Source organism: Arabidopsis thaliana, chromosome 5 (genome assembly GCF_000001735.4).
Source record: "Arabidopsis thaliana chromosome 5, partial sequence".
In the NCBI taxonomy this organism is placed as follows: Eukaryota; Viridiplantae; Streptophyta; class Magnoliopsida; order Brassicales; family Brassicaceae; genus Arabidopsis; species Arabidopsis thaliana.
This window is the reverse complement of record NC_003076.8, coordinates 15061856-15086524: the sequence shown is the minus strand read 5'-3', so window position 1 is coordinate 15086524 and position 24669 is coordinate 15061856. Positions and strand designations below refer to the sequence as shown.

The following is a 24669-nucleotide window of genomic DNA, read 5'->3' as shown; positions in this document are numbered from 1 at the left end:
TTAAAAATATTATATGTTAAAAAAATTAAATTTTCATTTTTCCAATACTCAAATTAAATATGTGTATAAACTTTATTAAAGCATAAACATTTACTTTTATATGTATCTAAAATTTTATAAATACTTTATAAAAATATCTTACAAGTACCTTAGAAGTTATAATTATCTTGTAAATATGTAAAATACTTTGTAAAACCTTGTGACACTTTATAACACCTTATAAAATACCTCATAAATACTGGAATTGAATCTCCAAATAGTAGTTACAACTGATAAATACCTTATAAACCTTATAAAATTTTATAAAATTCGCAGATTTAATCAAAAAATTATTTTTCTTAAAATGATTCAAATTTAAATAGCAACTATTGGGTTGTTACTGAGCATGTCTATAATATGTAGGTTTCCTAGCGGTTTACAAATTGTCAAACAAATATATTGCAATAAAAATGCCGACAAAAAAAAAGTTTTATTTATTATAACTTGAAACTATTAATTGTTAATACTTAATAGCCACATAGGGGAAACGGTCTGAATTCGAATTTGCTATTGTTTTATTTTATTTTATTTTTAGTCAACTATATTAGATTGATTCAAACAAATCAATACCGAAAAACATTATTTATATAGGTGATAAGATGTGGTTGCGTATAAACGTTTAATACTAAATTATCCGATTTTGTATTCGCATTCAAAAATTTAAAAATATAAAAATAAATCAAACTCCTCTTTATTACTATTGCTGGAAGGAAAAAAATGTTAACCTCAATTTTGAATTGTTCTTCAGAAAAATTTAATTACTTTTTAATCATTCAAAATACAGCTAGCTTTGGTTGTTATTTGTTTACTAGAAGAAAATACATGAAATGTATAAATATAATTTGAATGTATTCTGTCATATATATAAGAGAAAAAAATAGTTTCTTAAGAAAAACATTATTGTCTAAGGATCTGTTTATTTCGAATAAACCAATGTGAAAAGACAATAGTAGTAATTATAACAATTGTTTTTAGTACTAAATTAGAACCCGTGTATCACACTGATTTATCGATAAATATGGTTTTACCAGTTGTTAGATATTTATTGTAATGATATCTAAACAACATGGTGAATGTTAATCGATCGAATAAGATATGAAATTAAAGTATTAACTAAAACCTTTGGGAGAACGACCTGTGTCCCCCTACCAAGTTTCACATTGTATCACAACTACACAGAATCTAACACTCAATCTCGGTCCCCATGGAATGAAAGTTAAAAACATGCTTCCCCCTAAATCGAAAGTTACAGACTCTGATCCCCAAAAATGTTAATTCCATGGTTTGCCTTCGGTTTATTATACAGAACCCGATGTCAAACCAAAACCCAGAAGGATAAACCGAATTAAACCTTATTCTCGAGGTATCACACAACCCAACCCGATAAATCCCAACCCGATAAATACAATCCCCAAATTGAGAAATCCTAGAACCCTAATCTCGATTGTTCTTCTTCTCTTTTCTTCACCATTTTCGAATTCAATTCTGAGCTTGAATATGAGCAATTCATCTGGAGCTACGAGTGGAGCATCAAATGTTGGACAGAGAAGAAGATTCGTGGGTGTGCCAAAGATGTGTTGGTGTGGTGCTACTATCTCGGCGCTCATGTCTAAGTCCGCTTCGAATCCATATCGACGTTACTATCGTTGTGCTTATGCTGCAACACATAAGGTAATGTGATTGATATTTGAGTTGTTTCATACAAATTTATAGCCTAATTCTCTGTTCTTTGTAGCTTGTTGATGATAACCACACATTCAAGTGGGTTGATGAAGCATTGTTAGATGAGATAGAGAGATTGACTCGAAGAACGGCTGCACTTGAAGAAACAATGTCCCAAATTACAACAGAGAATATGGAACACCAAAAGATGGTTTTTGAGAAGATGCAAATGAAGCTAGAGAGAGAGATTGTGGAGAGTGTAGAAGAAGAACTGTTGGAATCAAAATCAAGCATGAAGAAAATGTCGATTGCTGTCATTGTTGGTTGTATGATCATGCTAGGTTTGAGTAAGGTGATAGGTTAGGTTTGAGTAAGGTGATAATTTAAATCTAGTGTATTGGGTTGTTGTTGTTTGTTTGTTTTCGCTTTCTGTTATTGTTGTTGTAGTGTACTAACCGTTGATCGAGCTTATGTTTGTGTAATGAAAAACCCAATTTGGATTCTTGTGCTTGTTGTTGTTGTTTGTTTTGTTGTGTTTGAGAATGAGTAAAACAAAGACAAATGGCCAAAGAAGACAAAATAGATTCGTTGAATGAGTCAATTGGTGTATTCTAAGAAATCACCAAACATTATTGAGGCAAAGAACATCCGAAACAAAGAAATGAAACATCCATAACCAAAATTACATAACCGAGTTAAGTTTTAATCAGATGGTAAACAAAAACTAGACCCATCTAATCCTCTTACACCTAACTAATCTCCTTCTAATCAGCCTTGAGACATCACAACTCCTTGAGACGGTTCCACTTGGCTGCCTTGAGTGCCATGAGTGCTAGGGCCTAGACTGCCTTGAGACATCAATCCTTCAAAGGCCTAATACACATTTTAAAGCAAAACAAGAGTCAAACTATTTTATAGGCCTAATACACGTTTTAATGCAATGCAAAACATAACCAAAAGGCTAACCTGTACTGAAGACTTTTTCTTCTTGTGGAACCTTGAGTTGTGACCAGCTGCATTACAAATACCACAATGCATTACCCTTTTCATTTGTTTTGGTGCCATCTTAGTAGGAGTCTCATTCTTTCCCTTTTTTCTCTTCTTGTCTTTTTTAGTCTCTTTTCCTTTCTTTCTCCCAGGCTGTGGTGGTGGTGGTGGTGCATGCACATCAGGATGTTCTGTCGATGGCCAAAATGCAGGACCTCTCTGCGGAAATAGGCCGTCTGTGTAATTTTTCTTCCACATGGGTGTCCGAAACCAGTGACACACATAATCTTCAACCTCTTGCTTCTTGTTTAACATGACTCCATAAGCATGCTCACAAGGAATGCCACAGATTTGCCATTTCTGACAAGTGCAAGTCCTCTCACTTAAGCATATCCTATGAGAACCGTTACCTATAGTAGCTTCATACATATCATTAGTGCTTCTTCTTATGGTCAGCTCTGAAGCTTTTTTGAATTCTTTGGCAAGGAATTTACTAACATATGGCGTGCATCTCCCTTTGTGCTCATGAGATTCAACAGCTCTCTTGGCTATCCTTACCATTGCAAGTCTCCTTATGGTTTCAAGCATTGGCACAAATGCTTTGTCTCGAGCTTTAAAAATGGAGTTGTTGAAGGACTCCGTCGAATTATTCTCAACATCTTCACAGAAGTTTCCTTGCTTGTAAAACGCCCTGCACCAAGTTCTTGGTTTTGACTTCACAACATCACGCCAAACTGCCACATTGTAGTTGTAAAGCATGGTCATGTTAGCTTCAAAGCTTTTCTCATTGTAGCTCCATGCCACATCCCAAACATACTTCTTCATCTCTTTATCTTTCCCATGATTTTTCTTCAGGTTTCCATAAATGTGTCTCACACACATTCTATGCTCAACCATGGGCAGCTCTAACTCAACAGCTCGAATCAAACCCTGAAAAAAAAAAAAAACGATCATTAATAAACTACCAAAAGACAATCAGACACTATGCTTAAATTAAGAATGCTTCTTACCTTTTGACGATCAGACACTATGATATAACCATCACCATCCATTAGTCCCAAATCATCCTTCAGCTTCCTCACAAACCACACCCAATTATCTATATTTTCTACTTGTACACACCGCCATGCTATTGGGTATATAGCATTATCAGCATCTCTACCTAAAGCAACAAGTAGCTGACCTTTAACCTTTCCTTTTATAAAGGTTCCATTTATCCTTATAAGTGGCCTACACGACTCTTTCCATGTTCTCTTTAGCGCATCAAAGCAAACGTAGAATCTGTTGAATACCTCTTGTCTGCCTCATTTGTCACAGTCTGAACCTCAACAGTTGAGTCTTTATTGGACTCTCGTATCTCTTCCGCATAGTCTTGAAGCCTAGCAAACTGCTCATCATGTTCTCTCTCAATCCATCTCAATGCCTTTCTCCTTGCAGCTTGACATTGAGGCCTAGATACGGTGATCTTCCATCGTCTTTTAATGATTTCCTCAATCTTCATAGGCATGAAGTACAGAGGTTCCTTTCTAATACTATCTAAAAACAACCTAGCAATTACCGGAACCTTCAACATCTCACAATCTCCATTTGGATTACATGTGTGGACATCTTTGTACACGTTAACCCTCCACCTAGCACATTTCTTCGTGATTGAACAATAAATACGCCAAATACAGCCATCCCCATCACATTTATATCCCAGCTTATCCTTATCATACCTGTATTGAGCGATATTGCATCCTGTCTTCAAAGCATGATCAAGAACAGCTTCTTTAAAGGCAATGGCGCTGAAGAATTTTTGGTGATAGTACAAATTCCCACCTCCGCCTCTGATGTTGTCTCGCCTTCTCTCACGACCAGCTTCGTCGTCTTCATCACTCTCACTGTCTGGATACTCATCGTGAAAAACTGAAGGTTCATCTCTAAACTCCATTACCGCCTTCTCGATTTCAAACGCATCTCGATCTCTTGGGTCTTCATCGTCAGGCTCATTGTCGGGTCCATCATCTGGGATCGAGCTTTCCTCTTGCGGAATAGAACCGGTGGCCTCTTGATGAACGACTAACACGTTTCTCTCCAACTCAATCGAATCCATCGTTCGATTTCGTGGTCTCAAGAACAATCTGGATTTCTAGGGGTTTTGTCGATTTAGGGATTTCTAGAATTGGGGGTTTTTAGAATTTGGGAATGTTCGAGTCATATTCGGGGTTAATGGGTCCTAGTTCGGGTTGGTTTTTGGGTAAATCCGGTTTTGTTTCTTTGTTTATCGGTTAATGGTGTTTTTGGTACAGTAAACCAATAATAAACCACTAAATTCGAAAATATGCGGATCGAGTTCTTTAACTTTCTTTTTAGGTGGAACGTAGTCTTTAACTTTTTTTTATGTGGACTGGAGACGTGATTCGAAATCTGTGGAGATGTGGTCGTATGTGAAACTTGCTAGGGGGACACAGGTCGTTCTACTCGTTTCATTTGAGAGAGAGAGTCACCATAAGATCTTATTTGCTAACAATGGTATACAGTCTTGCCTAATACTTGTATACAACATAAAATTGATAACCCCCATATTGATTAGAAATCATATTAACACTTTAATTTAAAGTGTTTTTCTCATTAATCTTAAAGTTATGATAGAAGAGAGTATTTATAATACTAAAGTATAGGAGACTTAATACTAATATACTCTATATGTTCATACACCCCCTCAAGCCGAATCATCTGATGGATTAAAAAGGCTTGAAATCGATAAACGACTAATGAGAGAGTAGAAAAGACCTGGATGAAGGGGCTTTGTCAATATGCCACCAAGTTGGTTTCATGTGTCAATATGTGAAACCTTTAAGAAAGTCATTCTTCACTTGATCCCTTGTGAAGAATGGCTTCTTAAAGGTTTTACATATTGACAATCTATCTCAACATGCTTCGTCTTCTCGTGAAAGATTAGGTTATTTACAAGGTGTGTGGTTAATATTTTGTCACAAAAGAGTTAGGCTGAAGTATTAGTCTTGATATGAAGATTTCTTAACATCTAAATAAGCCAAAGGAGTTTTTTTTTAGTCATAGCCATACTCCTGTATTTTGCCTCATTATTACTGTTACTTACAATGTCTTGTGACTTCTATGTGATTAATGGAATTCCAAGAAAAACACATATTCCCGAAGTACATCTTCTTGAGTCAATGCAAGTGCCCCAATCTGCACCAGTAAAACCATTCAAGCAAAAATCTGTTGAAGCAGAGTAGAAGAAGCCTTGACCTGGATTGTTCTTGAGGTACTTCAAGATTTAATGAGCAGCTTGAAGGTGTACGTACATCAGTAGGGCAAAATAGAAATTGACTTAAGCGATTGACTACAAAAGTTATATTAGGCCTAGTGATGCACAAGTATAACAATCTCTCAATAATTTCTCTATATGGTCTAGCATTCTCCAAAAATGTGCCAGTATCTTTAGTCAAAGGAACCTTAGGATCCATAGGCACAAATTTTGGTTTACACCCAACAAACCAGAGTTAGCTAATATATTGAGACAGTAATTCCTTTGACGAACCGAAATTCCCTCAGAATTGCTAGCAATCTCAAGACCTAAGAAGAATTTTGCCTCTCCTAGATCTTTTGTTTTAAAATGTGCTCCAAGAGTATCCTTAACAGACCTAACATCATCATCATCATTTCTCACAATGAGAATATCATCAACATAAACAAGGATAGCAATGATAGACTTACTAGTGACATTGACAAAGAGAGTGTTGTCAGCTTGAGACCGGATAAAACCATCGTCAATAAACCTTCGTTAAAGACTTGTACCACTGACGAGAAGCCTGTTTGAGACGATATATTGATTTAAGCAGCCTGCAAACATGATTAAATGGTAATGAAGCACCATTTGGCGGAGCGTATTCTTCTGGTAAACTCATAAAGATCTCTTTTTCCAGGTCACTATGCAAAAAAGCACTAGTGACATCAATTTAAGACGTACTCCAACCCTTCCCAACTGCTAAACCAAGTAAAAGTCTAAAACTCGCCAATTTTGCACAGGAGAGAATGTGTCAAAATAGTCCACTTCTTCTTGTTGTGTAAACCCTTTTGCAACAATTTAGTCTATATCATCTCATATCTTAAATTGTGTGTCAGCATCTTGAGTCTAACAACCAGTTACAAATATACTTTCATTATCCCCCTTTGTTACTGCGTTTTAGAACTCAAGCTCACCTTTGTAGATTGTACTTTGATGATCTTCAAGCTTCAATACTAACTTAGAATGTTTCTCCAAACTGTCACTGCATATGTTGTGATTTTGACTGATTGTTCACGTTCCAACTGTCACAGCTACACAACTCAGCAACATCACAATATACTAACATTCTCCCCCTTGATGGCTGAGTTATAGCTCATATGATCTAGTATCGTCATTCTCCCCCTTTTTAGCTTAGTTTGAAACTCAAGCAATCAAGCTCACATGAAATATCAAGAGAATATATTGATGCTCCTCTTGTGACCAAGCTGCTAGCATCAAACTCATAAATGCAACCTATCGCACAGACTGCAACAAAGGCATTGAAACATCTGTGTGACGCAAGAGTATCAACAGAAAGTATCAGAGCTGATGTTCCACAAGTGGAAGCTGTGTAACACAACAGGAGAACTGAACGCAGAAAGAATCAAGTGAGGAATGAAGATGACATGGCATGATTCTATTGGAGACGTGATGTTTCCTTTAGTGGTGGCTCATATACTTTCAGATCAAGGAAAAAAGATTGCAAGAATATTTGGAGCTTAGGGTTTTGTCTTGAGTATATATAGATGGATGTCGTGACATAAAAAGGTTGCACGTCTATGATATAGTTGAGAGAGATGCGCACACTTGTGTGTGGCGTCGCCCCACCAAATACAGATGATGATCTGTTAGTGGTATTCCTTTGGAATCTGCAGTCGTTAGAGAAGACGATGATGCACCGGTGCTGCTAGGTGGTAGTCAAGACATGCGTGGCTTGATACTGTTTCTAAAGTCCATATAGAAAAAGTGATAGGCATAATTATGCTGTAAAATCATATGCAATTGTATTTGCGATCTTATTCTAGTGGAGTTGTTTCTGGATTAGGTCCCGGGGATGTAGGTTGTTAACAGAACCCCGTTAACAAATCTTTGTGTCTCATTTATTTTATGCACACATCTGACTCATACCCTCTCACATCATAAAAAGATATAGATCTAGCCTAGGAAGTTAACACTTTGAGAAACTTTAATCTTTCCCCTCTTATGTAATCAAATCTAAAGTTAGGTGTTTTGGTGAAAATCTAAATCTTTTCCTCTAATTTTTCGTCGCACAATAAAACTTAATAAGCTGTCTTATTTTCAGCTTTAAATTTCTATGTTAATATGCTCATTTGAGTATAGCTATTGGTTATTATCCTACACTTTCAAGCCAGGATTGAATAATGAGATTAAGATTGGGAATGTCTAATGATGAATGTTTGTTGAAAATTGTAATGGTTTGTGTTATGAGTGTACAATTCACGTCTTGTTGTATGGGTGAATGGTGATTATGATCGTGATTGATTAGAAAATATAGCTTTCTTACTTGTTTCGATTAGTTCAGTTTAAAAAAATGTACAGGGATACATTTTTAGTAATGACGTAAGTGCTAAAACAGAAGCGAACCAAAAATAATAAATTTATCGATCTAATTTTTTTTTCTATTTTTTTCTCTCTTATAAATTGTTTTATTAGATAAGATCCGCCTAAATATGCTTGTGTAAGATATAAATTCAAACTTTTATTGATAATATTTAAAGTTTGAATAGTAATAGTGATTTACCCTAAAACTTTTAAATAAAATAAAGCCTAAAATTTTATTACAGAACAAAGGAAAAAACTGAAACCCAGATCGTGTTCATGTATAATTGAAAACGAAAAAAACAAAAATGAATATGTCATCAAAGAAGAGAAACTTAACCATTGGACAATTAAACAAAACTCAAACTCTTTAGCATTTTTACTTAAACTATGCTGGATGTACAATATTTATATGTAATAAGCATTCAAAACGTAAATATAAGAAAAAAAACAAGATTTTTGAGATAACTGTTAGCAAGCGGCTGCAAAATTTAGGTTGCTGAGGTTGAAGACGACTCCAAAATTACAAATATACCCTTTATTAAATTTCTTATGTGTACGTATATGTAATTTACGGTGTACGTACATGTGGACATGCAAATATGTTAGATTATGTTTTATTGTAGAAACGGCATACACAATTATTTATTGAGTTTGTATATTATAAATCAGTGGTTATTTCGATTAGATGGAATATTTTTTTGCAGTTTTTCCATAAGATCTATGCATATATAATAATTGAATAAAAATATATGGTCAAAGTATAGTTGTTTCTCATACTTTTGAAAAATGTTATGTACGTACATGTATAATAATGTACGTACATCTTTGTTGATGAGTTAAAATTGTTGAGATATATTTATTGATATAATAATAAACCAATATTGCCGATAGTAGGGATATATTCTACGATAGTCCTACTGGAGATGAAGACATTGTTATTTGCAGAAAAATAATTGTTTCTAAACATACTCACAACTTACAATGTCTCTCATGTCATACTAATTTATTGTTTCTAATCGTCATCTTCAACTCCCTCTTTATCATCTCCACCCTCTTTCTGTCCATCCTCTTTATCGTCCTCGACTTCTTCTCCCTCATCTACTTTCTTATTATTTTCAACTACATTTGGTACCTCAAATATGGTTTTTATTGTATTTTCACCTTAACCCACGGTTAGTTTCATCAACAAAGTCCCACATCATGCACATAATATTCACACTTTACTTATCGGATTGGACAAACTGACACAGAAATGTTTACACTTAGATTCCTTGTATAAATAAAAAAAATGTTTGCATTGGTATTGTTTAGATGAGAACCTATGAACATAGAATGATCAAGTACTTGGTATGTTACAATAAAATTATATGTGATTCTGTTAAAGAGAATTATAGTCTTTTTACGAATCTTTGTAATGTTTGGTATCTACGATGGTGCATACGGCGAGTTAGCCAAATGTTATGTATTTAGTACGATATAGGTGATACTTTTTGTTTTGATGTTGTTATTTCTATTGAATTGTTATTTTGAAATTTTTTAATGAGCGTTATGTTATATGATATTATTTGTGTAAAAAAGATAAAATTTTAAACTAAACCAATAGACGTACACAACAATATTGAGATACACGTACACGTGTACGACTGCTCCAAACAGTTACATCCTAAAAATACCTAAATCACATAAATCTTATATTATGTACGTACATAAAAATATTTGTTGAAGCGTACATAGTACAATATTAAAATGAGTATAAAAAATCTCTAACAACTGCCTACGAGGATAGATAGACAGAGGATGAGAATTCCGTACACGTTCATTACAATTATACCCTTTATTTAAATTTCTTATGTGTATGTATGCAATTTACGGCGTACGTATATGTAGACATGTAAATATGTTACATTATGTTTTATTGTAAAGACGATATACACAATATTTATTGAGTTTGTACTTTAGAAACCTTTGGGTATTTCGATTAGATGAGATATTTTTTGGGTTTTTTTCCCATAAATCTATTCATAAATAATAATTAAATAAAAATATATGTTCAAAATATAGTTGTTCCTCATACTTTTGAAAAATGTTATGTACGTACATGTATAATAATGTACATACATCTTTGTTGGTAAGCTAAAATTGTTGAGAACAAATAAGGTTTTAAACTAAACCCGTAAACAAACACGATAATATTAAGATACACGTACACGTGTACGACCACTCCAAACAGTTACATCCTAAAAATATCAAAATCACATACATTTAATACTATGTACGTACACAAATATATTTATCGGAATGTACATGGTACTACATTAAAATGAGTGTAAAAAGTCTCTAACCACTATCTACGAAAAAAATTAATTTATTTTTTTGACATCCAAATTAAGTTATTGTATATAAGTTATATGTATGCATGTATATTATAATATAAATTATAAATATATAATATTTCAACGAATCGTATTCTGATTCAGGTAAAACTGATCTTCCAATACTAAATTGCACACTATTACCATTCATTTCACATCTACCATGTCTATATGTATTTATGTACGTAAACATTTACATTTACATAATTCATCGGGTACATAATTAGTAGTGTACGTACATATTCTTTGATAAATGTACTAGTGTACGTACACAAATTGTAACCATGTACATACAAATATGTACATGATATTGTTAATCTTAAATTATCTTTAATGTAAAAATTAATAAATAAATTATTATTTATAATAAAAATGAAAATATGAAAGTGGGTCTTAAATAATAGAAAAAAATGAATTTTAACTAAAAGTACAAAAATAATAAATATTTCTAACACAGAAAAGAAAAAAAAAACTGGAAAAACTAATGAAAATGAAATATAATAATATTAATTTTTAATTAGTTAACTGTACATTGTACTTCCGTCTGATCGTAACTAACGTGTCCGTACGTATATATCACAATTAGGAATGATAGGGGCATTTTCGTCACATTTTGCCTTAATGGCTAATTGTTGAAAGGCCCAATTCATATTGTCAATACCTGAAAGTAAAACTTGGTCAAAGGCTACTGCCCATAATTTACCCTATAACAAGACTACAACCAAACCAAATCTAAACTGAACTTAAATAGAACAAAATCAGAGAAATAAAAACCTAACCGAATAGTTTAGTTTTAAACCAACCCGACTAAAGTGAAATTCGGTTCTCGTTATATTTGGAAGATCTTTCCCAAAACCCTAAAAAGTAAAAACCGAGGATCTCGTCGAAGTCATAGGGTTTACGTCAACAAAATAAGATAACAAGATTAGGGGTTAGGTAAAAAAAACTATTTGATTATAAGGTTTAGCCACTCTCTCCTATTGAGTTCTAGGCGACATGGTGGGAGTTTTATTGAGCGAAAGAAATGGATCTCAAAAGAGACACTGTTCTTCTATATCTTCCGATGATGGAAGGAAGCGAGTTGATAAGACCCGCTCAGCGATGCTGACGGATCTTGATATTCTCGACTGTCCCATTTGCTACCAAGCATTGAAGATTCCTGTCTTCCAGGTTTTGTTTGTTTCTCCTTCTTTCTGAATGAATGGTTTCAACTTTCTTTTAAACTTTGCATTATGAAGAGTATAATAATTTTGGAGTAAATATAGAAGTAGAGTATCCCTAGTTCATGTTTGGATTTGTAGTTATTGAAAATATATATGTGGGTAGATAGTTTTGCAAGGACGAGTTTATATCCTCTCTACGTTGTTACTGTGACAGCTTTTAATGAAAATTCATTGGTTTAATATTTTTAGTGTGGAAATGGGCATTTGGCCTGTTCTTCTTGCTGTCCCAAATTGAGGAATAAATGTCCTGCATGTGCTTTGCCTGTTGGACACATTCGCTGTAGAGCAATGGAGAGAGTTCTTGAATCAGTCTTGGTCCCATGCCGATACGCAGATTTAGGTTGCACCAAGACAATCTATTATGGGAGAGAATCAACCCATGAGAAGATATGCAACTTCTCTCCATGCTCCTGCCCTGTACAAGGTTGCAATTATACTGGCTCATACAAGGATCTATACGAGCACTATGATCTTACTCACAGTACAGGTAGCACGGCTTATAGTTTCAATGGCGTTTCCTATATAGCCGCGATGATGTTCATCAGCGATAAGATACTAATTGAAAGGGTATATGAGAAGAAACTATTGTTTGTAGTGCAGTGTTTTGAGGAGCCGTGTGGTGTTTATGTATCTGTAAGCTGCATTGCACCATCTGCTCCAGAAGTAGGAGAGTTCTCATATGGTCTCTTGTACACTACTTGGGAAGGAGTCACTATGACTTACCAATCACCAAAGGTGAAAAAGGTTCTTAAAGTGAGCTCCCAAAGACCTAAAGATAGTTTCATGTTGATCCCTCACAGTTTGTTATGTGGTCCATTGTTAGGGATGATGCTTTGCATCAATGAGTTGAAGCAAATGTAAGAAGGTTGGTGTAAGTCTGTTTTCGTTAAGTAGCCTTTTTTTTAAGTTTTAACCTGATGAACTAAGATCAGAAGTTGCTTTTAGGCTTTGAGTTAACATTTAACAAGGTTTTAGTTTAGAGTTGATTTTGTAGGCTCAAAAATCAGAGTCACTGAGCCACCTATCATTTTCTTCTCCTTATCTATTGAAGAATCTATGTAGCATATTTAGTTTCTTGATGCTGCTCCCGTCACAGTCGATTTCAACGCCATGAAATTTTCACCGAACTCTTTCACTACTCAAAGTCTTGCATAGGCATGGTAAAAAAAAAAAGTCCTGCATAGGCATGGTTAAAAATAGCCTTAACGTTTTCACCGAACTCTTTGATTGTTGAAAGCCTTGCGTAGACTTGGGAAGATGAATGTGTGGTTATCTTTAACCACCAAATTCATCTCGAGAATGGTTTTCATAAGGGACTTGTTTTCTATTTAGTTCATGAACTAAATCAGAAACTTTTTTTTTTTTTAAAGTCATGACCACATCAAACACACCATCGCAACATTATCTTGCCATTTTTGTACAACGGAATAGAACAGAATAAAAATTATGTCTATCCTTATAAAAGTTCAAAACCACTAATGGTTCATTTTTGGAAGAAACATGTATTGAGATTAATAATTGGTTGAGTGCTCATTGAGTAATCATTTTTCTAGTAACTTTTAAAAAGACAAATCGACATAATTGATTTCGAAAAATGACACGTGTTGAAACAAATGAAACAACTTTCTCCTTAGTCATTACTTCCTCTATTCCATCAAGTTTGATGTTTTGGATTTTATATTTGTTCCATAAAAATTAATGTTGTAGGTTAATTTTTTTCTTTTTTCTTAGTAACCAATAGAAAGAGGAGAGATGTAGAACTTATATTATTAAATTAACAGAAAATAATAAAAATAATATAAAAATTACTTTTTTTAATTTGTGTGAAAAACCCAAAACATTATTCTTCTAGGAACAGAGGAAGTATTATTGATGTGACGTTCTCTTTGCTCCACTCCATAAAACTCTTCGAGTTCCATCAAAGTCATGATGTATGCTTTTGTTCCTTCAAGCTCTTCACAAATAGAAGACTAAAAACATAAAAATAAACCTAATTCGTTTCCAACTTTTCTCAAGCCTCTTATATTCTTTTTTGAGACATGAAGTGTTCCTTACAAAATGGATGGTTCGAGAAACACTCAATCACAAAAGAGGCAACGAACACGCTCGGTAAAGGGGACATGGCTAGATCTTGATTTTCTTGATTGTCCTATTTGCTACGAGCCACTCACTGTTCCTTTATTTCGAGTTACGTTTTGATTATTACATTTTTAGTTGAATCCATAGAGTTTCCTTTTTATGGTCATTTAGTATAAGATCGATCATGATTTTGCAAGCTTGCTTTAACTTTAACATGCAGTAGCATCTCATCTTCAGTTTTATACAGTTTTCATATATTTTGACTGCCCATGTTTCATTATCTTTTAATTTGATTGCTAGTATATATATATATAGCGCAAATTAAGAAACTTTCGAGTTAATAAAAGTGACCTAAATTTGTTTTCGTATACTTCTTCTATGTAATTTGATTGCTGGTTTTGTTAATTAGCTTCCATTTGTGTTCATTTTCATGTAACATCAGAAACATCAAACATTTTTAAAATTGTCTTCACAGTAAATATCAACGAGCCATCAGAACATATTACAACAAAAAAAAACTTTATTGTTCGTTGTCCAATGTTTTAGAGAGCCAAATGGTGTTTTATGTGGCTGTAAATTGTATTGCACCATTGGCTCCTGAAGTGGAGAAGTTCTCATACCGAATCTCATACTCTTTTGATGGACGCACTTGTTGTCACGAATCGTCGGAGATGAAGAGACTTCTTGAAGTGAGTTTTGAAACCCCTAAACAATGTCATGCTTGTTCCTTACAGTTTATTACGTGGTGAAGTGTTGGAGATGGAGCTTTGTATATCAGAAGTTAAATCATGAATGATTGTATGATTAGGTCTGGTTTGGGATTACAAGATGTCTAAGTGTCTTTGTAGGTTCTTTTTTTTTTTTTTTATCTATGACATTGATGTTAATTTAATGATGTTTTGGCTTCTTTGAATTTTTAGAGCATGTCCAGTGGTGATTTCTAACGAAAGTTTTTTACCTACAACAATAATAATAAAATAATACTATTTAATTAAGACAGTTTCTAAGAAAATGTGAGAGAGTTTCTAATTTAAGAGATTTTGAAAAGTTTTCCAACTATTTTAAAAAACTCTTCAAATTAAATAATATTATTTTTATTTTATTATTATTTTAGTAGATTATAAACTTTGGTTAGAAACCACCACTAGACATGATCTCATTTCTTACATTTTTGTATCATGTTCAAGATAAAAAAAAAAGATATTTACATAATAAAGCAAACCAAACTTTTAAGTGAGTTTTGATGTATCATGTTTCTACTACACATAGTAAGTTTGGTCTGGGTTCGGTTATTTTGATTTGGTTTCTCGAATTAATGAATTTAGTCCGGTCCTTTTTGCATACCACCACCTCTAGTTTGGTTTAGTTCATGTGTTTGATAATTTATCCATGCATAAGTAAAATAAAACGAAAATCAATAACTGTAAATTTTGAAAATTATCAAAATGAAATTTCAGTTTGTTTTTATATTATAAGAAAAATAAGAAAGTTCTGAGTATAAAAGTTGTTCCCAATTGAAGAAGCTTTAAAGTGACAAGAGACTAGAGTTTGTAGCCGCAACGCAGAGCTAATGCTTCATAAAGAAGTTATAACCTAAAAAAACATAAATACTCACAAACTCTGAAATTTTCAACTTTTGCAGTACCAGTTTCTTAGAAGTGGTCCTCCTCCTATTTACTTTCCATCTTTATTTTACATTTTTTACTTTTCATCTTTCGATTTTGACACTTAGAGCCAGTGATAGTTGACCAACAGAAACCATCTTCATCACAAGAAACTGGTGTGTTGTCCTCTGATACTTACCTGCTAGAAAAAGCTGACAAGATCGAGATTTTCTCTGGCCACCAGTATCTTTGTTTCTCTCTCCATATATTTTATGTATCTCTATACTCTCTCATAACTCTTTTTATACCACATTTTGTTGTTGTTTAGAGTCCCCAAAAAAAACATAAAAGAAGTTCAAAGAAAGATCAAGTCCAGAAATCAAGAAATGCCACGAAACGTCTACGAACCTTTGAAGGTATAAAAAACAGATCACTTCTCTCTTTTCTTAAGACACAAACATTCTTCTGTTTCAAATGTTTTTTTACTTTCCAACATTGATTTGGTTTTTATGTGACAGACATATTTTCTCAAAGTTAACATTAACTGCCAAGGATGTAAGATGAAAGTGAAGAAAACACTTAGAAAAATTGAAGGTGAGAAAATAAAAAAAGATTTATTTAATGCATATCTTTCTTATAGTTTGGTCCAATAACTGTTTTTTCATGTGTTCTTGGTTTCAGGTGTTTACTCTGTTGATATAGACACAGATCAGGAAGCAGTGATTGTTAGAGGTAACTTAGATCCAGAGATTTTGGTCAAGAAGTTGAACAAGAGAGGGAAACATGCTCAGCTTATGTTCTTGACTCCTTACCATAAGGACCAATACTTTGGTAATCATCAAGCTGTTCTTAATCATGACAACAGAAGCTTGGGGAACACACAATACAATTTCGGAAGCAATCACAACAATGTGCCAAGTTATGAAAGGCTTAATCATCAGAGTGATGAAGAGATGATGATGATGATGAACATGAAACCTGTGATGATGAACGATGCAGATTACTTCGAAATGAGTGATTCACCTGAAGATTTCCAAGAGCTATTTGGGGAAATACCGCAAAGACACAACAACTACGAAGATGTGAAACCAAATCTGATGAGGGACATGGATCTTGGATACTCTAATGCATACCCTGCAGCAGAAACAATGAACATGCAGATTGGAGGAAGAGTAAATAATATGATGGTGAATGAGAGAGGTTTTCATGGTCAGATGATGAATGAGAGAGGCTTCCATGGTCAGATGATGAATGGTCCATCTCTTGTTCCTCAGTCTATGAATCATGAACAGTTCAGCTCAAGGCCAGTTCAGTCTATGAATCAACAGTTCAGCTCAAGACCAGTTCATGGCTTTTACTACTGATTGAAGAAGTTAGTGGTTGAAGTTAGCTTTAACTAGATATGTGTCTTTTCACCACTTGGGCTTATTTCAAGCATAGTAGTATAGTCTTTTTCAAATGTTGGCTTAGAGTGTTAAAGAACTCTGTTACTACATTAGTTAAAATCTATTCCCTTTGTATAACTCCCTTATTGCAATCCCCACTGTTTTGGCCCATGAGTTTCATTCAGTTCGTTGGCTGAGTTGGAACACCAAGAACCCTAAATGGTTCCTTTGATATCGATTGGTGCATATGTAGCTTCTCTAGTATTTGGTTTTGCCAATTTTACTAAAAGCTTATATGGACTGTTCAGAGGCAATGTTGGGATAGTATATAGGATTCAAAGGCCAAGAAAAGCACAAGAAACAGGTGAATTCGCTAAACATGCAGACAAGACTACTATGAAATAGACAGACAAACAGAAAATGAAAAAGTCTCAGAAGGAAGCATCAGAAGAGGTTTGGTTAATAACTTGGGAGAGCTGAATTCAATACGTGTTTACCGATTCGTATCTGAAAGAAAGAGGAACAGAACGCGTATCTCCGCTCCATCTTTTCTTGTTAACGTATTAACATCAGCAAAATGATGAAAGATAAGTATCCAAACCAAACAGTCTAAGGCTGTTTTAAAAGCTTTATAGGAGCTCTTGAACATCCTATTACTCTGAAGTCTGTACTCTTTTATATGCATAAAAGAATCGTGCAACATAATTATTGTATCCCCAAAATCATCTATGTTTTCTTATTTCAGATAAATATGTTACATTTTTTCACCTGCTTCAGCTGTATCTTTCAGCTTTCAGTTCGACCTTCGGGTTGCGAATGTCTTCCTGGCTTTGTATCAATCTAATCTCCAAACTGCTTGAGGTAGGATCATACCCAGCTCGTTTGTAATCATCAAGCGTCCTTCGCAAAAGCGCCTGCTCACCATAATTAACTTTTGTGAGTAACAATAACATAGTAAGAGAAGTTTGTAGCTTTACAAGTTTAGACTATTACCTGCAACGTTGAAACTGCAAGCTCGGCTGCTTTGTCAAGGTTGTCAGGGTATTTCTGCATATAACAATTATTGATAAGAAACGTCTTAGCGTATTAGGGAAACTGACAGAGAAATAATTTTGCTTTCATATGGAAATAAATATGCATTACATTACTCCAACCAAGTAGAAGAGCAGTCATGAGATCTCCTGTTCCCTGCAAGAAAAGTGCATAAACTTCAGCATTTCACACAAGTGGAAACCATATGATTGGTATTATATTTAAACTTCTGTAAATGATGAAGTACATACCGTAAAATAAGCAGGGATTTTGTGTATCAAAATCTTGAATTGCTCAGGCTTGAGACCCTGAGGTTTAAAAACTAAGATCAGTTAATTCTGTTTAGTTACAACATACTCAATGCTGCGAAAATTCATTAGAAACCTACCTTTTCTTTCTGATGGCTTCCGATAAGTAATAGAATGCCTCCTATAGTAATGCTAGTGATCACAACCTGCCAAACATTAAAAATCGTTGAGAATTTTTATAGAAACCGCAAAGCTAATCGTGCACGGTAAGCAAAGAAGCTAATTTAGGGAAGGTTTCTAATGGATGCAATGAGTAGAGAAAAGAGGTTGCAAGCGTAGCGTACAAACCTTTGAAGGACCAGCTGCATGAAGAATAGCACAAGCTTCCCTGCCATCTTCCTCAGAATTTATCCTGTAGTATTTTAGGACTGCGATGTTTTTAACCATAACAAAAAAGATTTCTACAGTAGGGAATCCCACATATCCGGTGTTCACAGTTTCCACTTAACTCAATCAGAGAGCTAAATGCCACTACCATATAAGTATAAACTTCAACAACCACTTCAAACACAGTTCCATTCATGACACCTCACAGGCTAAAGACTACAACGTTCGATAAATAATCAAGTACCTTAGTCCTGTTAACTTCTCTGCCTCAAACTGGTTAGGAGTCAACATAGAAGCCAAGGGAACAACCTAACAGAATAATACCATTAGGGATTTACACATTTACAATGAGAAAAGGGTAACATATAAAGTATATATATCAACTGATCTAACTGAAAGCACAAAATAATTTCTTATAGTCACATGTTTACCTTTTCACGATAAACATGTACCAGTTCTTCAGGCACATACAACTTTCCTTCATCACCCATCACCGGATCACATACTAATCAGGAATAGACTAAAATTAGCATAATTTTACCATTTCAGAGATCCAAAACATGTTCACATAACAGATAATGACCTCTCAATCCAGTTTTCTGCAACTAAAAATACTACAAAGATAGAGTCTATTCCAATCTTCCAAGGTATCAAAAACATAAAGGGACTAAAAAGAGGACGCAATGCACCCACCATATGTAAGATTCGGGTTTACAGAGCGAAGCTTATTAATAACCTCCAAAATTGTATCCAGGAATGACACTGATCCAATATAACCTGTATTTTGAAAACATAAAGATTTAAAGAACTAATACAAAGCACTGCTGCTTTTAAAAATGACTCTACACCAAAAGTATTGTCACATTCAGATTTGAAGCATAAGAGAGTTACTATAAAACATAGCTATTGATACAAGGTTCCAGAGAAATGCTCAATTTTTCCAGAGGTTTCAACACACTATAATCACATAAACCAGGGATATAAGTTCCATAGTCTCAGCCACTTCAACTAAGTAGGAAAGGGATAGAGAAGCCCCATCCTTTCCAATATTTTTCCTTAAGGAAATATCATTTGACCAATAAAAGAAGCATCCAGTGTTTAAAGTGAGAACCTGTTAATACATGAGTGTAGAACAACAAATCGTTTGCTTCAAGACCTTCAATCAAATCACACAATTGCTGACCATTCAAAACCTGTCCTTTAAATGTAGGATACCCTGGAAAAAAGTTTTAGTAATGCCAAATCAGTAGATTCAGATACACCAATAACGAAGATACGACAACAGTAATTTCAGGAACATTAGGCTCTACATTACTGTGACCAAATATTACCTGTATGATTCGAGAATTGTACAGAGTTGATTGGATCCACATCATACCCCAACAATTGAAGAGGAAAGACAGCTGATTTGTTACCAACATATCCCTAAGAAAGTAATAGACATATAAAATGGCATCACATTTCTGGTAACACACACACACACACAAAAAAAAAAAAGTTGCAGAACTCAAGCATAGAGAGACAGTGTAATCTAACCAACACTAATATGTTGACATACCTTAGCACAATTATATTAACTCAAGCATAGAAACACTAATATATTTGACTTCCATTAGCAAAATCATATTACTCATCGAACCAATAAACACAAGATTTATCATCAACAATTGGTAAATTAAGGAACAGACTATAAATTGTTCTCCACACATCGAAGTTCTTCTTTTGATTACCTAAAGTCTAAAACTTTATGCAAAGTCATCTAAGGAATAAAGTAGAATCTTGTATTAAAAACATTGCATCACTAATATATTCAATGTGAATTAGCACACAATTCATTACCAGCTTATTGATTTATCCCAAATTCAGATTCAAATGCAAAAACAAATCTCTGTTTTTGCTTAAAACGTTTTAAGAGCAACAAAACAAAATCGAAACTTTAACACAGTTTCTAATGATAAGATAAGTAAACATATTATTGTTCTTCAATTCAATAAAAAAGTCTAAACCTTTATAAGAAAATCATCATGCAGGGAATAAAGTAGAATCTTGAATCTTTGTAATCAAACAAATTCAGATTCAAAAGCAGAAAAAGCTCTGTTTTTTTCTTAAGGGCAACCAATCAAAATTGAAACTTTAAACACAGTTTCTAATGATAAGATAAGTAAATCTTAAGAGTTCGAACAAAAACCTGAACAGTGTGGGATTGGATACTAAGAACACGACCAGTATCTGAAGGAAGAGCGAGAGATAGAACTGGAGGCGTCGTCATTCTCCTATTTCTCGATCTTACAACAAAATTATCAATCAAAATCCACTAAAAAAAACAAATATATATCAAATTAAAGAAAAACAAAACACAACTGTATTAGTTAAGTACAATTGTACAAATTATTTCAGGTTTGAGCAAAACCGGAGATTTCGATTAAGGTTGAAGTGATTGTGGTCCTTGTGGAATGGAAGAGAAGTGGTTGTTGTTGTCGGGAAGGAGAATGGCATCAAGAGCTGACCTTTAAGATAGCTTCTGTTTGACCCATGAGACTTTTTAACTAAAGCTCACTGTTTTCATACCCGGACTCAAACCGGTTCGATTGCTAATTTGAGGACTATTCGGTTTGGTTTCTTACAGTAAACCGGACCCGATATTAAAGTTCTATACCCGGCGGCGGGAGAATTTGTCAACGAAGTTAATGTCTCTAGATAGGGTTAGGTGAGGTTTTTTTTTGGTCTGGCACGTTTTTTTCTTTTTTTTGGGAATCCTAAACCAAAATCCAGATTCATTTCAAAATCACGGAACTGTTTTTCCATTTATTTATTTTTTATTGTTTTATTTGTTTGGCTATTAAAGATGTTATATGATTAAAAAAACTAATTATTGTGATATACTAAATGTTAATAAACACTCTATAAATTAATAGATAAATTAATAAATTTTATCCGTTTCAAGTCGGATCAATGTAAAAATTAACAAAAATCGATAAGATAATATTTTTTAAAATTTTTTATATAAAAATATGGTCTCAATAATATCATAAATTAATAATATTAATTCTTAAGCATACATTTTAAGATAATCTAGTATAATACGAATCTAGTATTAAAGTTCAAATCTCGTTAAAATTCATCTCTAATTTTTCATATTGCATCAAAAACTTCTGATGTCTTCTAAACTCGACAATTGCTTTCTTATGTATTACTACTTCCAAAGGTTCAATATTATCGTTTTCAACTTCTTCACCAACATTGCAAACAAAAGCTACAATTTGTTCTATACTCAAAAATTTGAGCATGCTTTATTTTCAACTATATAGTCGAATAGGCTATTGATATCTTTTCTATTCCGATAACCAAAATTATTAATCACAATTTGAAGTTCATAAATGTCATAGATATAAGTATATACTATCTTGCATAAAAAGAAATTAAGGAAGTCAAAAGAAAAATAAAATTTAACATAATTGAATATACAAACAAGAAAGCATAAAGAAATTTTTTTAAAAGAAATTTAAATAAAGAAATTGTATTTTGCGTAATCTTTTTATAATTTAATATTACTATAAATTAATAAACTTCAAGGTCTAACATTATTAATTTATAGTGTATTTAGTAAGCATTTTTTATTGTTTACTTTAGATTATGTTTTTTTGGTACGTACTACCTTATGTAACAACAACTCAAAATGTGAACTTTTTCTTTTATTAAATGTGGTATATATTCCACTTTCTCTTCTTGTGCTTTTTTGTGTACGGAGCCATAATTTAGAATGATTTACGGAAAAAAATAAGAGGAAGGAATGAAAAGGAGCAAGAAAATTAGAGAATCGATTTAGAATAGACAATGAGACGTACAAAACTATCTAGCCTTCTAGGAGAACGGTCATGAAAGTTGCCGAACGATAGAGTAATTCAGGTTGGATTGACCTACAACTTAACAAAAAGATGATGTTAGTTGTAAGAAAACAAGTCTTTTCGGAACTGGAAGCACTTTGATGGGCGATGACGAATATCCTTTCTATATGGATAAAGTACCAATATAAAGTTTGAAACATATTTTTCATATTTCATCTGTGAAACATATTTTTCATACATATAGATGATCAAAATGTCGTAGTTTCTAAATAGATGTATGATTTTCTTACTTTTTAGGTGAGTTCCAATAGCTTCATCACAATACTTTTTTTTGTTTGGGATGAATTTCTATACTATAATAACACGGTGACCGAGTATAACTTGGATAACCGCCTAACAGAATTGAATATAACGTAACGTACGTACCTAGTCGTTAATATTAGGATAATCATGGCGACTACTGATTACTTTTTAAAATGCCTAAAAGAAAAAAGCTATGAGAAAATGTATCGCAATCGACCGACTTTTTCACGTTTATTTTTTTTCAACATAATTAGTTAATTAAATTCAACGTTAGACTTTATTAAAAAATGAGGAATCTCAGAGAATATCAAAGCTTCACACACTAATCAAAAAGCTTGAACCAAATCCTCCTCAACATATAAATAGATAGCGTTGCATGCTTTATGAGATATATTCAACAAAAAAGACAGAAAAATGGGGAACACTATAATGGTGAGGAGAAACAAGGTGAAAGTTATGAAGATCGACGGCGATATTTTCCGGCTCAAAACTCCGGTGACGGCGAGTGACGCCACGAAAGAGTATCCCGGATTCGTGCTGTTAGACTCCGAGACCGTGAAACGATTAGGAGTTCGCGCCAAACCTCTAGAGCCGAATCAAATATTAAAGCCTAATCACACATATTTTTTGGTGGACCTTCCACCGGTAGATAAGAGGAATAAGCTTCCATACCGGAGAGTTATGTCCGGTAATATACATGTTGGCGCAAAGGAGCGTTTAGAGATGTTAATGCTTTCAAGGAGAACGGTTTCTGATGTTGGTGCAGCAAGATCTGACGTAGTAGGAGATGGGCCTGAGCTTGGACATACGAGGGTGAGGTTAAGGCTGCCTAGGTCTCAGATAACAAAGTTAATGGAAGAGAGCCATGATGCTTCGGAAGTGGCAGCGAAGATTATCAGTGCTTATATGGAGAGTTCCGGTGGGATACAAGGCGGTAGGGATAACGATGGCCTTCGCCAGAGACTTGGAATTGCGGAGATAAACAACCATTACAAAGCACGAGAGGTAAATGTCCGAGAAAATTACATGATCGAAATACATTTGAAGTTATCAATCCTAAGGTCTTATATATAGCATAAGTGCATAACTAAAACAAAGGTCTTATAGCATAGCTAAATATTTGAAATTACGTTTTTTTTCCAACAACATGCATTTTATCCGATTTGAATATAAATGGTGACACATCAACAAAGAAACTATTACAAACCAATAAACTACATGCAATAGTCATGAAGACATTAATATTTATGCTACTCAATTGCCTAAAGTTTTTGGAACCAGAACGTATGATGAATTATCACTATGTATAGTATATGATCAAACATCAAATCCGCATTTAATGTACTTTGGGTTTCGTTGTTTCAAACTGTAACTCATATTTTTTTTATATTTTTTTTGCCATGAATATATTTGTGAAATGAACACGCAAACTAAAGGAGATCTCTTTGTTTGTATTTGACATTTTATAAAACGTTGTTGTTCCAAATAAAATGCAGAAGCATGTGAGTTTCGCAGAGAAAGGAGGAAGAGGAGAGATCGTTGTTCTATGAAGTACAAAGCAAGAGTAGCCAGCAATTACATATTGTCCACTACTTCAAAATGCATTTGTTAGGATTCTTATTTTTTATTTGTTTTTAGGACTCATATATTTTTATGGGCATATCTAGCTATCATCTCTACTATGATGTCAAAAACGAAATGAGACATTTACCACCAATTTTTAATCAACATTCAGAAAGTTCGAGTCAAATTTTTACTACCGCCCATGAGCTATAATTTTAACATGCGTCCACCAATGTCTCAATTAAATATGCTTAAGCTATCCAATCCCAATATATATCATAGTGTAGTAGCTAATTACGCTAACTCAATCCTAATGTATCAAA

General features: G+C 33.7%; 4 protein-coding genes, 1 long non-coding RNA gene and 3 pseudogenes across 11 annotated transcripts; 5 read left to right on the top strand and 3 right to left on the bottom strand.

Annotated features, from left to right (window-relative positions):
- Positions 1-1536: 1536 nt before the first annotated feature.
- AT5G37880 lies at positions 1537-2065 on the top strand (annotated as a pseudogene; the record flags this gene model as incomplete). The annotated part of the gene is made up of 2 exons: positions 1537-1710; positions 1775-2065.
- Positions 2066-2536: 471 nt separating this feature from the next.
- Positions 2537-4783, bottom strand: AT5G37875 (annotated as a pseudogene; the record flags this gene model as incomplete). The annotated part of the gene is made up of 1 exon: positions 2537-4783.
- A 627-nt stretch (positions 4784-5410) lies between these two features.
- On the bottom strand, positions 5411-6781 carry AT5G37872 (annotated as a pseudogene; the record flags this gene model as incomplete). Its single annotated transcript has 1 exon — positions 5411-6781.
- Positions 6782-11673: 4892 nt separating this feature from the next.
- AT5G37870 (Protein with RING/U-box and TRAF-like domain) lies at positions 11674-12761 on the top strand (the record flags this gene model as incomplete). Its single annotated transcript, NM_123146.1, has 2 exons — positions 11674-11847; positions 12090-12761. 2 exons carry the CDS (start codon positions 11674-11676, stop codon positions 12759-12761), a joined length of 846 nt encoding a protein of 281 aa, NP_198603.1.
- Positions 12762-14692: 1931 nt separating this feature from the next.
- On the top strand, positions 14693-14894 carry AT5G05555. The gene has a single exon (NR_142850.1). It is a non-coding gene; the product is annotated as an other RNA (long non-coding RNA).
- A 1075-nt stretch (positions 14895-15969) lies between these two features.
- On the top strand, positions 15970-16947 carry AT5G37860 (Heavy metal transport/detoxification superfamily protein; the record flags this gene model as incomplete). Its single annotated transcript, NM_123145.1, has 3 exons — positions 15970-15999; positions 16102-16177; positions 16265-16947. The coding sequence occupies 3 exons, from the start codon at positions 15970-15972 to the stop codon at positions 16945-16947; spliced, it is 789 nt and encodes a 262-aa protein (NP_198602.1).
- A 483-nt stretch (positions 16948-17430) lies between these two features.
- SOS4 (pfkB-like carbohydrate kinase family protein) lies at positions 17431-21225 on the bottom strand. Of its 4 annotated transcripts, none has more exons than NM_001085208.2 (13): positions 21013-21225; positions 20824-20920; positions 19967-20060; positions 19747-19851; positions 19329-19412; positions 19067-19140; positions 18880-18944; positions 18597-18660; positions 18389-18454; positions 18252-18308; positions 18112-18156; positions 17962-18015; positions 17431-17882 (listed from the first exon to the last, which is right to left on the bottom strand). In NM_001085208.2, exons 2-13 carry the CDS (start codon positions 20902-20904, stop codon positions 17742-17744), a joined length of 930 nt encoding a protein of 309 aa, NP_001078677.1. In that variant the 5' UTR covers positions 20905-20920; positions 21013-21225; the 3' UTR covers positions 17431-17741. The 4 variants fall into 4 exon arrangements, with proteins under 4 accessions (NP_001078677.1, NP_198601.2, NP_001331291.1 ...); NM_123144.4 differs by having other exon boundaries at positions 21046-21225; NM_001344222.1 differs by having other exon boundaries at positions 20824-21225.
- A 1897-nt stretch (positions 21226-23122) lies between these two features.
- AT5G37840 (plastid movement impaired protein) lies at positions 23123-24517 on the top strand. The gene is made up of 2 exons (NM_123143.3): positions 23123-23788; positions 24280-24517. Exons 1-2 carry the CDS (start codon positions 23198-23200, stop codon positions 24331-24333), a joined length of 645 nt encoding a protein of 214 aa, NP_198600.1. The 5' UTR covers positions 23123-23197; the 3' UTR covers positions 24334-24517.
- The last annotated feature ends 152 nt before the right edge of the window (positions 24518-24669 follow it).